Source organism: Haemorhous mexicanus, chromosome 4, assembly GCF_027477595.1.
Source record: "Haemorhous mexicanus isolate bHaeMex1 chromosome 4, bHaeMex1.pri, whole genome shotgun sequence".
Lineage (NCBI taxonomy): Eukaryota > Metazoa > Chordata > Aves > Passeriformes > Fringillidae > Haemorhous > Haemorhous mexicanus.
This window is the reverse complement of record NC_082344.1, coordinates 503,093-515,558: the sequence shown is the minus strand read 5'-3', so window position 1 is coordinate 515,558 and position 12,466 is coordinate 503,093. Positions and strand designations below refer to the sequence as shown.

Sequence of the window (12,466 nt, the reverse complement as noted above, 5' to 3'; positions counted from 1 at the left end):
GACAGCAGGGACCGCATCAGTGCTGCCCCACCCGCTCGCCCCACTAGCCAGCAACAGTTCTGCTCAGCTCAGGGCCTTCCTTCTGATGTAAAACTCATACAGCTGACAGCCCTGAGATCAGAACAAGGCCCAGCTTGAGGAAAAGAGAGTCCACTGCCGGCTAGGGAATGAGCCATCAGACACCAAGAGGGGAAGTCTCATCCTGAGCCTGTGGATAACACAGAGGGGCCCTTCTCCTCCGTGAGGACCCAGGTCTCACACATGGACCAGGGAGCATGCAGGGGGGTTTTAGGGCATCTCTACAAACATACACCTGTGAGGCTTTGATGCTGATCGCCCAGACTCCTGCATGGACTGTGCCACACTGGCTCCCTGCAGCCATGCTGTGGGAACCTGAAACTGAAGGAGGGAGTGCTCCTGCTTCCAGCAACACTTGAACTACAGAAGTGAGCAGCCCACCTCCCATACCTCCAACCCACTTCCTATGCTTTAGGCTTTTAGAACAACAGTGACAGAAACACATCAGCATCTGTAGGAAAATAAAAGTTATTCAGACTTCAGCTGGGAAAAAAAGGAAAGGAGAGACCCAGAGGACCACTGAGACTGGAATGCTGTGTGAGCAGTCCTGACCCAGAGGTGCTCCACTACACAAGGGGGTAGAACAGAGCCGTATCCCAGGTGCAGTGAGGTACACAGGTACGGTGGTGCCTGGGTGCCTAATGCTGTGTGATTTTGTTTGTTTTCACTGCAGTAACGTGTGTTTGTTGGGAGGCTGTAACTTGTAACTCATCTCCCAGTCAGCCGTCAGCTGCTCAGCTCCCAGAATTAGTGAGCAGTTCTAGCAGTGACCCATTTCTTGAGTTGCCCATCTGCTACTATGGAAACAGCAGTTCTTGTGTGGAGCTGCCTTTGCTGCAGCACAGGCCAAGAGCAGAAACCAGAAAGAGACAAAAAATGCTGCTGAGAAGCTCTTCCTGCTGCTGTGCACATCTGTAGCTCTCTGCTTCCTGCCAGGACAGGCTGTGAGCACAGAGCAGCAGAGCTGCCATGCAGCTCGGTGGGAAGGCCGTGCCCAGCACCTCGCTCCGAGCTGCTTTGTGCCAGGGCTTTTCTGTTCCTCTCTGTGCACTCCTGGCAGCTCTTACAGGGGCACCGTGTGCTGCCTTCTCTGCAAGGGCTGAGGTGCAGCAGGGGTGCAGCAGCTGGGCTGCAGCAGCTGCTGTGCTGCGCAGCGCTCAGCCACCCTGCTTGGGCGTACGGCTGGCCTGCTGCCGACTGACAGAGGCCCTGAAACACAGAACTGTGATTTGGGCTCCGGGTGTTCCTTCGGCTCCCAGCTCAGGCTTCCCTCCTCAAACTGCAGGGCTGCACTGGATCTCTGATCTCTACAGCTGCGCAAATGGTGAGCTTTTAAATGAATAGAATAAATATGTCATTTTTTTTTCTCTTTTCAGTTACTGATATTTGAGCAAAGAAGTCCTGCTGGGAGCCATGCATGGTGATGGGCAAAAGAGATTCTCTCTGTGCTCCACGCCCAATGGCAAAGCTGCGCTCCAGTCACATGTGAGGTAGGACACATTTAAAGGCCCACATACACAGCACATGCTCCACACCGTGGGCTCATGTCTCCCTCCACAAATTCCAGCTGTCCTGTGTAATACAAAAGGAATTAAAGGACAGCAAGAATGTGAGAGTAGAAAGTATATGTGTCAAGTTAGAACAGTCGCTGCACAAGTGTGTGGTCTCTCCCAGAAGCAGTTTTTATCTCTTCTATAACCTGTGATCAGACTGAGCAGGATGTTCACGCTGCCAGACTCCCACTCTGGCCTCTGCTTGGACAGGCTGTCTCCCCGGATGAACAAGAGCTGAGAGCCTGCACTCCTCACTCGGGCCCCAGAGTTACAGAGCATTAGCACCTCTGCAGGCCTGTACCTCTCTCCACACACAGGCCAAAGGGCCAAGCTTATGCCCCTCTGCTCCCTCCAGTCCTACTGAGGAAAGAGCCATGCCGGAATGGCACCCAGCTGACTGTCACGCCTGGCCCTCAGGACAGGTCTCTGAGGGCAGGGAAGCCTCCCAGTACTTGGAAAGACACGGCTTTGCACAGCAAAGTGGAAGCGGAGGCTCTGTGCTCTGAGGTCTTGCAACGGCTAAGTCCAAAGAGAAAGGGGTGTGGGGATTTTACAAGGCGTGACAGAAGTCATTCACTTACACACTCCGAAGCAGTGATGGTTAACGAGCTGGACATGAAAGACTGGCCTTCATTCAAACTCACCAAAACCTCCAGGGTTCTGCCAAGAGACAAAGAAGAAACATGAGCAGCCATGGCAGAGCCAAGAGGGCTCATACCTGCTCCACAGGCCCTTGTACCTACAGCCTCTGCTCCCCAGGGAGTGTCCTCTGAGGGGAAATTGAAGCCTGTGCTTATTCCTATTTGGGAATAAGTTTGGTCTCCTTGACAAAGAGCTGTGCAAGTAGAGAATACCCCTTCCCCATTCCACAGAGCAGGAAATACTCCCAAAAGTTTTCCATAAAATAAATTGAAGTTCAGCTGCAAAAGTAGCATTGTTTTGTCTGTTCCATAACCATCTCCTTAGTCACACACAGACATTATGGTTAAAGATGTCGGATAATTATAAATGGTCAGGACTTGCTATAAATAGCCCCGAACACTGCATACAAATAGTATGTGGTTTACATTTTACAAATTAACCCTACAGGAAAACAACACATGGTGGATGTTAAACAGAATAAGACTCCTCAGCTTCTCTGGCTTGGATTCCCAGGATTCAGACAGTTTATGTTATGCATAGATGTAATTAAATAAAAATGTAGATATCCATGAACTAAAATGATTAATCATTTACACCGTTCTTACATGTCATGAGTTTTTATTCTGGCACAAACACTGCAGTCAATATGGAGTTCAAAGCTATTTTAGCTAATTTGGCTCATTTCTTCTTCAGTTTTAGCAAAAATGAAGTGAGTTGCTTCCACTAAACTCATTTTTACATGATCTCTGTTCTGAATAATTGATCCAACAGAAAGAATAACTCTAATTTCCTTCTAATTGGAAATCACTGGAATAAGTGAATCAGAACCAATTAAAACCCCAAAACTATTTGATTCCCTTGCAGAGCAATAAATCAAACCACAGTGAAACTCTGGTCAACGATGACTTTTTTAAAGATGCGGTGCTTTTTTATTATTTTTAATTCCAATTATTTGTTTTGGCATTGTAATGAGGAATGCTGGGGAAAACTGCAGCATGAGGATTCTGCTCAGGTTTGGCCAAACACTCCTGGAACTGCAGGGCAGGAGGGTTTCCTGCCTCCCCTGGGGGAGAGGAGGACCCCCGGGCTGAGCTGCTCACACACTCCTGCAGCTGCCCCGCCAGCCCTGTGTGCCCTGGCAGCCCTCTGAGTCCTGACTGGAATGCCACTAGTGAGGAATGAGGCTCTTTTGGTAGATAGTCTTTGCTAGCAGATGGAGCAAAACAGGGACACGAAACACACCTGGATAAAACGTGTAAGCCACACTAAAGCAAAGGATCATTCCCTGGCATCCTGGGGACCTTGGCATGTTCCTGAGCTCACTGGGTTGTATGAAACATTCTGTAAAACAGCAAAGATTTCCCAGCGGGCTGGAGCCCGTTGTACACCTCACTGTTAGCAACACAGTAGCCGTTCCTAGCTGTACTAGGTACCAGCCGGGACTGCATTTCCCAGCCCACGCCGTGCCCGCAGCTCTGCAGCCCCACTCCTGCTGTCAGCACGCTGACAGATCCCAGGGAGCAGGCTCACTGAGCAATCAGCTCCAGCACGGATATGCGGCGGGAGGGCAGCCCTGCCCTACCCACTCCCACCCTGATACACCGCTGCAGGGATGAGCCACTGGAGATGTCACTGGAGCTGATCATAGCTGCTCCGTTCTGGAAGCCACAGAGTGAACTCACACAGATAATTACCTCATCTTCAAAAGGATGAACCTGTCAACACACTAAAGCACTCCTTTCCTGAGACTGTCATGGCTGTTGGGGATACTCAGTACGTCCTTTCATTTCTTGAGCAGCCACCTGTTTGCTGGGCTGTGGGTACTTGTGATTCATACAAAGGCTGCCCCTTAAACTGGGAGTCCCGGGAAGAGGTGTCCTGTTTCTGCTGCTCCTTCACACATGGCTCAGAGACAGACACTTACACAAACACATCCTAGTATATATCAGGAACCCACCACGGCATTCTGCTGAAACGGAAAATATTCTGAGATGAAAATGACAAGCAGCAGCCATCCCATTTCTTGGCCTCTGCATTTCCCACTGGTGACTGTCACTGTTGTGTGAGGGCCGAGTCCCTCCAGTGGAGCCCAGAACAGCCCAGTCAAGAGAACATTCCTGTCCCTGCAGCCAGGGACACAGCCCCTGGGCACAGCCCTGGTTCACCAGAGAAGGGTGAGGCTGTACTAGTTGTACTAGTTTTGTCTCAGCACGGATCCCAGCTGAGGGCTGAGCTCTGGAAAGCTGACACAGAGTGGGATATGTCCTCAGGGCCCCTCAAATAAACCCCCTCTACGGTCAGGCAGTGTTGTTGCCACAGCCCCCCGGGACCATCCCGCAGGCCAGGCTCCAGGGAAAGGCAGTGGAGCCCTGCTCACACCTCCTCACAAGCCCAGCAGTGCCCACAGACAGTGGCTTTCCAGGGCCTTGAGTCAGGGTGCTCATTCCCATCCTCTGCTCCCTCCCAACACCACACCTGAGCGAGGTGGAAGCAGAGGGCTGGCAAAGGAGCACGAGTAGTGACAGTGCTGTGCAGCACAAACCCTACTGCTCTGCCTCTGCCTCAGCCCTAACGTGAGCACCTTCCTGGCAGTCTGTGCTTCAAACCTGCCTCATTGCACTAGGAAAAACTGCCTTCCATTTACAGCTCATGGCCCTTCCTCCACGTGGAAGGGATTTTCCTATCCTCTGTCTGTGCAATATCACTTTTTGGATGGGAACCAATCCTGGAAAACCGAAGTCTGCAAAGAGCTTTTTAAAAATGTTCTGATTTCTGACCAAAGGTAACCACAAGACTCTCGCAACTTGAAGCTGCCTCGGTCCTGGCCCACTGCCCATCCTAATACACAATTTACCCCAAAATGTAACTTGAGAGACCGAACAGTTGCAATTCCTTCCCTCATGCCCACTGCTGGTTTATTGTGACAGCAGAGGGATGTGGCCCAGCGCCATATGTCCCTGCAACTCTGATCTAAAGCCTCCCATTCCCTGTGAAATACAGCTGACATTTCCATCCACGGTAACCTATTTGCAAAGTATTCATTTGCTCCTTACTTTATGGGAAGCTACTAAAAAGACTGCCATTTTATGACCCATTAAAAAAGATGAAAAAATTAAATACAATTGTGAAAGACATTTGCTGTAAGTAATAAATAATTTACCTCCAATTTTCACGCACTGAAAATTAAACTGGCAACTGCTCAAAAAGTTACTAAAATTACGGTGACAAAGGTACTTCAGACTCAAATGCCTGCACTAAAATAGCAAAAATGCTGTACATAGGAGGAAGGCAAAAAATAGGTCTGTGTACTTAAAGGGCACTTTCCCTTCCAACTCCACCTTCATGAAATAATGGATCGCTTTATAATACGGGCTCCATTTGACCAACCTCACTCTGATGTCTTTGGGGACTGCTTGCTGGGGTGCAATTAACATTTACCCCTCCATTCTCCTTGACCCAGTGATTCCCTGGGCTCTGCTAACAAACACTCCTGGACCACAAAGATGACTCTGCATCCAGGGACTCATCCCTGCCCCAGGAGGAGGCAACACACACAGGAAGGGATTTCCAGCCCGGGCTTCTGGGTGTGTTGCTCGTCGCAGACAGCAGCACCAGCTGCACAAGGACAGGGACAGCTCTCCTGGAGCAGGGTTCCAGCCCTGCCTGTCCTGTTTGGTGCAGTGCCACCACGCCACAGGCCAGCTGCGCCCGGGGAGCACCGGCACCATTCACTCAGTGGGAGCTGTGCTGGGGGCAGGACATGGCACACAGTTAGGAGAAGGGGTCAGAGGTGTTTTCCTCCCATCAGCCACACAGGCATAGAAAGGAGCACTGAGTATTTTCCTGAGGATAGTGAGACCCGCTCATCCTGGAATTCATTATGGTGTCTGGGGACTCTGGTAAAAAATTAGTACAAACTCATCCCCCTGCCCTTCTTGGTGTAGCTTAGCACTGATATAAATTCAGAAGATGGCTCTTTAGGACTCCCTCCTGTTACCTTAGAACCCTCTAGCTTTTCCAACCACATGTCCGTGTCTGGGCTTGACTTTCCACTGAACAAGACACAAACTTTAACTGGTGGGAACTCCTAGGGAATGTGAGAGAACTGGAGGCCAGCGAGGAACTAGCCCTGATCTTGCAGAATCATGGGAACCTGCAGTAGCAGGGTATGAAACGTCATTATTCTGTTAAAGTAGACCATTAATTCAGCTCGGGATCCTATGGCCACTGCATGATGTGCAGCACTTAGTTCTGCTCACGCAGTCCTCACTAATGCTCTGGGAACACTGCGTGCCCTAGGAGGGACATGAAGGACTGCACCAGAAATTACTACTGATCTTAACACCACTTCCATATGGCTGAGGGGCCTGTTAGCCTGTACAATTCATTGAGGATGTTTCCATCTGTGAATAGGTCCCATTATACCCTAATTGTGTCAGACTAAATGTATTTCTAAAATATTTGCAGGAGTTAACATTTATGACAGACATTAAGCCTACTCCAGCCCTATTTCCAGCTTCCCCTCCACCTGAGCTGATTTCTCTGGCTATTCTGGAGGGGGGAGATTGTCCCACGTGAGAACCAGACACATGAGAACTATGTCCCATGGGAGCACCAAACACTGGGAACCACACTGTCTTTTATTTTTGTGGGAACAAAATGTTGTGTAGTGAAATACAAGACAATGCCTACATTAAACACTTGACCTCAGTGAGTTTGCAACAGGAAGAATTGGTGCAGGTGGGAGCAGTTCTGACCCCCCTGCTGCCTGCCCAGGGCTGCAGGGAAGCCCAGCTGTTTGCAATGAAGGGTAATGCCAATATCCTGCCCAGGTCAGGATTGGCCAGGGGCACACCAGCAATTTGGGGGGTATTGCCTTCACCTGAGCACAGGGGCTCTACAACGGTGAAAACAACAGTGAACAGGTGAAAATAGCCTGTCCTGGAGCTGGCATCCTACCAATTGCTGAGCAGCAGGAAGTCAAAAGGGAGAAGCACAGTGGCTTCCTTCTTGGTTGGTGCTGGGAATGGCTGCAGCTCCACGTCAGAGAGCTGCTGGCAAGGCTGGAAGAGGACTGAGTAGCTGAGAGATCCCAGAGTTCGTCCTGGGGGCTGTGGACTCCTGCACCAGCAGCGGGCTGCCTGCTCTCCTCCATTCAGTGCCTCTCAAAGGACAGCTGGCTTCCAAGAGGTAACTGGGCTCTTTGTGCTTTTCCCTTCTCACACTAGTGACCACTGTTACGTGGAATGGGAAATATTTTAGTCAACAAGCTGCCTCTTAACTTGCCAATCTTATCAAAGTCTCCTTTTAATTGGTTCCCTTGTCTCTGAACAATTTTTTTTTTTTCCAAGTGCTGTGTAGACACCGTGTAGGTTTCAGACTGAGGATGAGGATTGGAAAATTGGTCCTTTAACCCACACTTGCATGCTGACACCAGCTGCCAAGCTCTCGAGTGGCTCAGCACTCAGCACAAGCACTGCCCCTTAGGTTAGTGAGTAATTCAGCTCTGTGGCCAAATGACACCCCTGTCTGCACTGCCACAAAGGCTGTGCTAAGGCTACTTAGTGAACAGCACTACAGAAAGAGCTCAATGTCACTTGTTAGTTAGAGAGAGAGCAGAAATGCTGAACACAGCCACAGAATATTAATCCTTTCTTGAGTGACCCTGCAAGACATGTGAGACTGAGCTGCAGCTTGCAAACACTCTGTCTGCCTTTGCTGACAACAGCTTTTCTAAATTTTTACCTTTCTCAGCAGAAGAAGTGACAAAACAAAAATAACAGTAGTAAAGGTAGCCATAGTAAGCAACAGCTCTCCTCCCTCTGGTTTTCAGCCTCTCATTTCAACGTTGTCAGAAAACTGACCTAAGTTCCACGGACCTTTCTCAGCACTCGTTCAGACAGGCAAAGGGATGTTTTGCACAATTCCATGACCCTGACCAAGTTCTGGGCTTGTCTGACTAAGCAGGTGATGACATGTGTGTGTACCTGTGTGCACTGGAAATCACAGGGATTTGTGTATTTCAGTGTTTGTGGGTGGCTTCTGTGGGAGAACGCCTGGGGTTTTGTCAGGGGCATCTTTTAAATGTGAGTTTGGACTTTGTGATAAGACAGACTGTCTCTCAGGTTACTGCTGTTGTCTGTTTGTCCATCTGGTAGAACATAGTGAGAAAAGGTGAGGGGTAACCTGCAGGTGTGCCTGAGGTACCAAGTAACCTGGCATTGCAGAGAGGTGTCAGGTGAGCACCCAGCGTGTTCCAGAGTTAGATGTGTGTCAGGGCAGTGGGACTGCTGGATGAATCCAGCTGTGAGAGGCTGAGCTGTGGCTGGGCTGTTCTGCCTGCACTGGGCCAGTGAGGTATGACGCTGGCTGCTAGGTCAGGTGTCATTACGAGCTCGTGGCTTGCTTGCTTTAGAGGCTTGCACTGTTAGAGGGAGGCACCACTGTGCCATGCTAACATGAGGCACTGACACTTGGTGTGGGAATGTCAGTGTGTCAGCCCCAGCAGTCAAGTGTGTCCTCCGAGAGCACTAATGGTGCTGGATCGGCTCGCATGCTATTCAGATATTTATTTTGTGTTTGCTTGAAGAATCAGGCCAATGTTTTTGAAAGCACATTTAACTATACCATATGCCTACTTAAATCATCCCTATCAAACAAGTTGTGGGTTGCTGCTCTGGTTCATTCTGTTCTGTTTTCCCTCCCTTCCCAATGTGTTTATGTGTATTTATCCAATTTGCTCTGTTCCTCGTGCCAAATGGCAGGTCTGAGATCCCAGGCAGGCAGGGGCAGCTGTGCTATTGTTGGTGTCTGACAAAACAGAGGTCATGGGCTGGGCCTGCAGCTCTAGCTCTAATGACAGCTTGTGTGGGACGCTATGGGGCAGTTATAGTGTGATCAGGGTTCGTGTGCCCTCAGAACTAGGAATAAACCTTAACTTGCCTCTTGCTAACTTAGAACTTAAGTCTCACTTTGAAGATGTAATTTCTGGCAAATTAGCCTCTTGCAAAATATCCTGCTGTTTGTTTACTTCATTGCCATAACTCCTTCCTCTGTCTGGAAAGCACCCAACTTTAAACAGCCCCACCACAAAAAGCCAAGACCTGAAAAACCAGGCAACAGCCTCGGTGGAAGAAAGGGTCTCTGCTGCATGGAACTGATCCTAGCTGTTCTCACTTCTGAGATTGATGAGAGTTATGAGCTCTGCCAACCTAGGAAGTAACTGTCCATAGAAAGGAGTAGGCTTTTGTCCTCCACAGAAGGACTCCTCCCTCCCTGGAAGGCTGTTCCAGGCAGTGACCCAGCAAGGCGTGATCATTCCCAGTGCCTGCCATTTAGCAAGAGATCAGTCTGCAGGGCTAGGGAATCCTAAACTCTCTGCTCCTTGGGTGGGCTGACGCTTTATCCCCTTTTCCTGCTGCCTTTCAGCCCAGAAGGCAGGAGTCTCTAAGCTATTGAGAAGGGTGTTCCTTGGAGCTGCACGCCAGCTCTGAGGCACCGGAGAAGGCTGCTGTGGCTGGGCAGCTGAGGAGAGGAGGCACAATTCCCTGGAGCCACTCGGGGAGCGCGCAGCTGCCGCGAGGCTGCCTGGCTGCGGCGCTGCCGTGCTGCTCGGCATGGAAAAGGGAGCGCTGGGGAAACAGCACATCTGTCACCCACACACAGCCACAGCCTCCACTCAGGGCAGCACCAGATGTGTTTATTCGGAGCATGTACTAACTAGCTACTTAATGGCTTAGAATTATTAGCCACAAGTTAATTAGGCAAACATATTCACCATCAGTCACCTTACAAAGCATCGCTTCTTCAACACTGCTTTTACTTCTTGAGTGCCTTTATCAAGCACAGGAAACAGGAGGGGAAAACTACCAATTCCATAAAGGAGCTGTAGCAAGAAATAAATGTGTGAAAGGGATCCCTGGGGTCTTAATGAATGCTGGAGGCCACAGGTAAGGCCTTAGCTGAGCACCTGTCCATGCTGCCAGCACAGTGGCACAGGGGAGAAAGCAGTGAGACTTAAGAGGCTGCAGCTGATGGGGAAGAAAAGGGAAGCAACAGTGAAAAAATTTATTCTGTGGTATAGTTAAGTCAAATTTGCAAAGATTGGCTTCCCTGCTGCTGCATGTACTGGGTATGTGCCTGGGGATGCAAGTGCTTGCTTGGCATCCTGCCTGCACAATGAATTTGGGACCACCACAGTCCCAAGGGAACGGGCTCTAGTTCCCCAGGATGTGAGACACAAAAGCTGTTGGTCAGTTCCTGGCTCCCAGGTCACAGGCAGCAGTGAATGGAGTCAGGGCAGAAGGGGATCTATCTTTGGGTACCGGGAACAGTCGGGATCCCTGGTTAGGAGCCTGCCATGACAACCCCTCCATACAGCACCTTCCAGCTGCTCTCCAAAGGGACAGCTGTCTAGAAACCCAGTGAGGTCATCTGAAGGACGGAGACCACAATCCGTTCATCTTCTCTGTGTGTGTTTGCTTTCATGTGTCCATGCTCTTCCCCTTACATCTGGTGCTGGTATTAATAAAAATGGCACTTAGAAAATGGGAAGCAAGATTCAAGGAAACATGCTGCACCTAGAAATCCTAGAGCCCCTAGAGCTGAATGTGAGGCCCATGATGGGTAACAGATTACCTCCTGCATTGCTGTGTGCTTTGTGCCAAGTGAGGTGCCCCAGACTCCATCAGCTCCTTGCAAACTGCAGGTAACCAACAATTTGGCAATACAGTAGTCATTTTCCTTCCTACCACCCAGCAAATAACTCCTATTGAATCTTTGTTCTTTAAGTGCCACCAGCTGTTTGTGTTGGACAGGATGTAGGAAGGGATAAATGGAAGCTGAAGACAGCATGGTTTGAATAGAGGGCAAATAAGGTCACTAATAGAAGCAGTGTGGACTGTTCTACCTTGGCATGCAAGCTGATCATCAAGTCGGGGTACCTGTGAGAAAAGTTTCACTTACACTCAGGTTTAGGCTGGGATTTTTCTGTTTTGGCTCTGTTATTCCTTAGGCTTCTGAGCCCAAGGAGAAGGCCACTGCGTTCTTCTATCCTAGCAAAACCTGAGCTCAAGTGCAGGATGCACAAAGATGGAAGCTGGCCAGCACTGCAGCTGCATAAAAAAACAACCTTCTGTAGTTCCCTGAACTATTTTAAGGACAATGACAATTCCTCAGTCTGTTGGTTCAGTTTGAATAATCCACTGCCTGGCCTAGAGGAGAGTCTGCACAAGATTGGATGTTTGCAGTAGGCACCATCAGAACCAAAATCTTGTTGTGGTATTCCAGTGAGAAATGAGAGTTCAAATAGACTGAGATAAGTAGTAGTCACATAAGTATTCAGTAGAAGCATTTCAGTAAAGCAGTGTTTGGTTGTGCTAGTTTGAACTGTAGTTATTGTCACCCACTCACCTAATAAAAGCAAACTTGTAAGTGTTGAGGCAGTGCAAGAAATGTGGGCTTTCCCACTGGCATTTCCCTGCAAGGCACAGGGGGTTTCACCAATGGCTCACCAGAGCAAAAGCCAGCAGGAGGTGAAGCCAAGCCTATGGACAGATTGTTCTGAATGCAAACTCCCAGAGCTTAGGGCAGTGAGAGAGCAGAAATGAAACTAGCAGGGAATGCAGACTTGTAAAATAGCACTGTTTTTCCTGTACTAGTGTTCAGGGCTAGTGATCACTAGCAGTCTCTTTAAAGAGTCAAGGGCTCTGATTGCCTTCGAGGCACAATGACAACAGAAAGATGTACAGTAAGGGAGAGGTCACAGCCACCTCTGGCTTAGTTTGATTCTCTCAAGCTGTGGCAGGACAACAAATCCAAGTCTCTGATAGAAAGGGGAACTGATTCTTCTCAGATATTCTGAGACCTTCAAAATGTGACTTTTAGATGGGCAGTGCAGTAGAATCAGAGTCCTGTTTACTAACCAGCTTGACTGTGTTGTTACACCTGCCATCACAGTGCACAGGTGATCTCTCAAAGCAATTCAACCTGGGTTAGCCTCCTCACCTTCCTGTCAGGTGTATGTGTACTTTCCCTTTCTGCTTGATTTCAAATTCATAACGTGTTTTATAAGGCATGGGGTGCTTGTGTGAAAATCGTGAATAGTTGTCAGCTGTTAGCTGATCAGGAGCCTGCTAAGTGGGCTGGGTTTGTAAGCAGACTATGGAATTTTGCACTTTAGAAGCAGCATGACA

General features: G+C 49.2%; 1 protein-coding gene and 2 long non-coding RNA genes across 8 annotated transcripts in view; 2 read left to right on the top strand and 1 right to left on the bottom strand.

Moving 5' to 3' along the window:
* LOC132325946 (uncharacterized) overlaps window positions 1-2,559 on the top strand; it is a 227,107-nt gene extending 224,548 nt beyond the window's left edge. For all 3 annotated transcript variants that reach the window (XR_009486088.1, XR_009486087.1, XR_009486086.1), the window contains one exon: window positions 1,455-2,559. This is a non-coding gene — a long non-coding RNA (uncharacterized LOC132325946). The remainder of the gene's footprint in view (window positions 1-1,454) is intronic.
* ANTXR2 (ANTXR cell adhesion molecule 2) overlaps window positions 1-12,466 on the bottom strand; it is a 77,081-nt gene that overhangs the window by 34,818 nt on the left and 29,797 nt on the right. The window contains exon 11 of the mRNA XM_059843475.1: window positions 2,213-2,291. Coding sequence (XP_059699458.1) covers window positions 2,213-2,291 — 79 coding nt within the window. The remainder of the gene's footprint in view (window positions 1-2,212; window positions 2,292-12,466) is intronic.
* LOC132325947 (uncharacterized) overlaps window positions 7,292-12,466 on the top strand; it is a 33,113-nt gene continuing 27,938 nt past the window's right edge. For all 4 annotated transcript variants that reach the window (XR_009486090.1, XR_009486089.1, XR_009486092.1 and 1 more), the window contains exon 1: window positions 7,292-7,463. This is a non-coding gene — a long non-coding RNA (uncharacterized LOC132325947). The remainder of the gene's footprint in view (window positions 7,464-12,466) is intronic.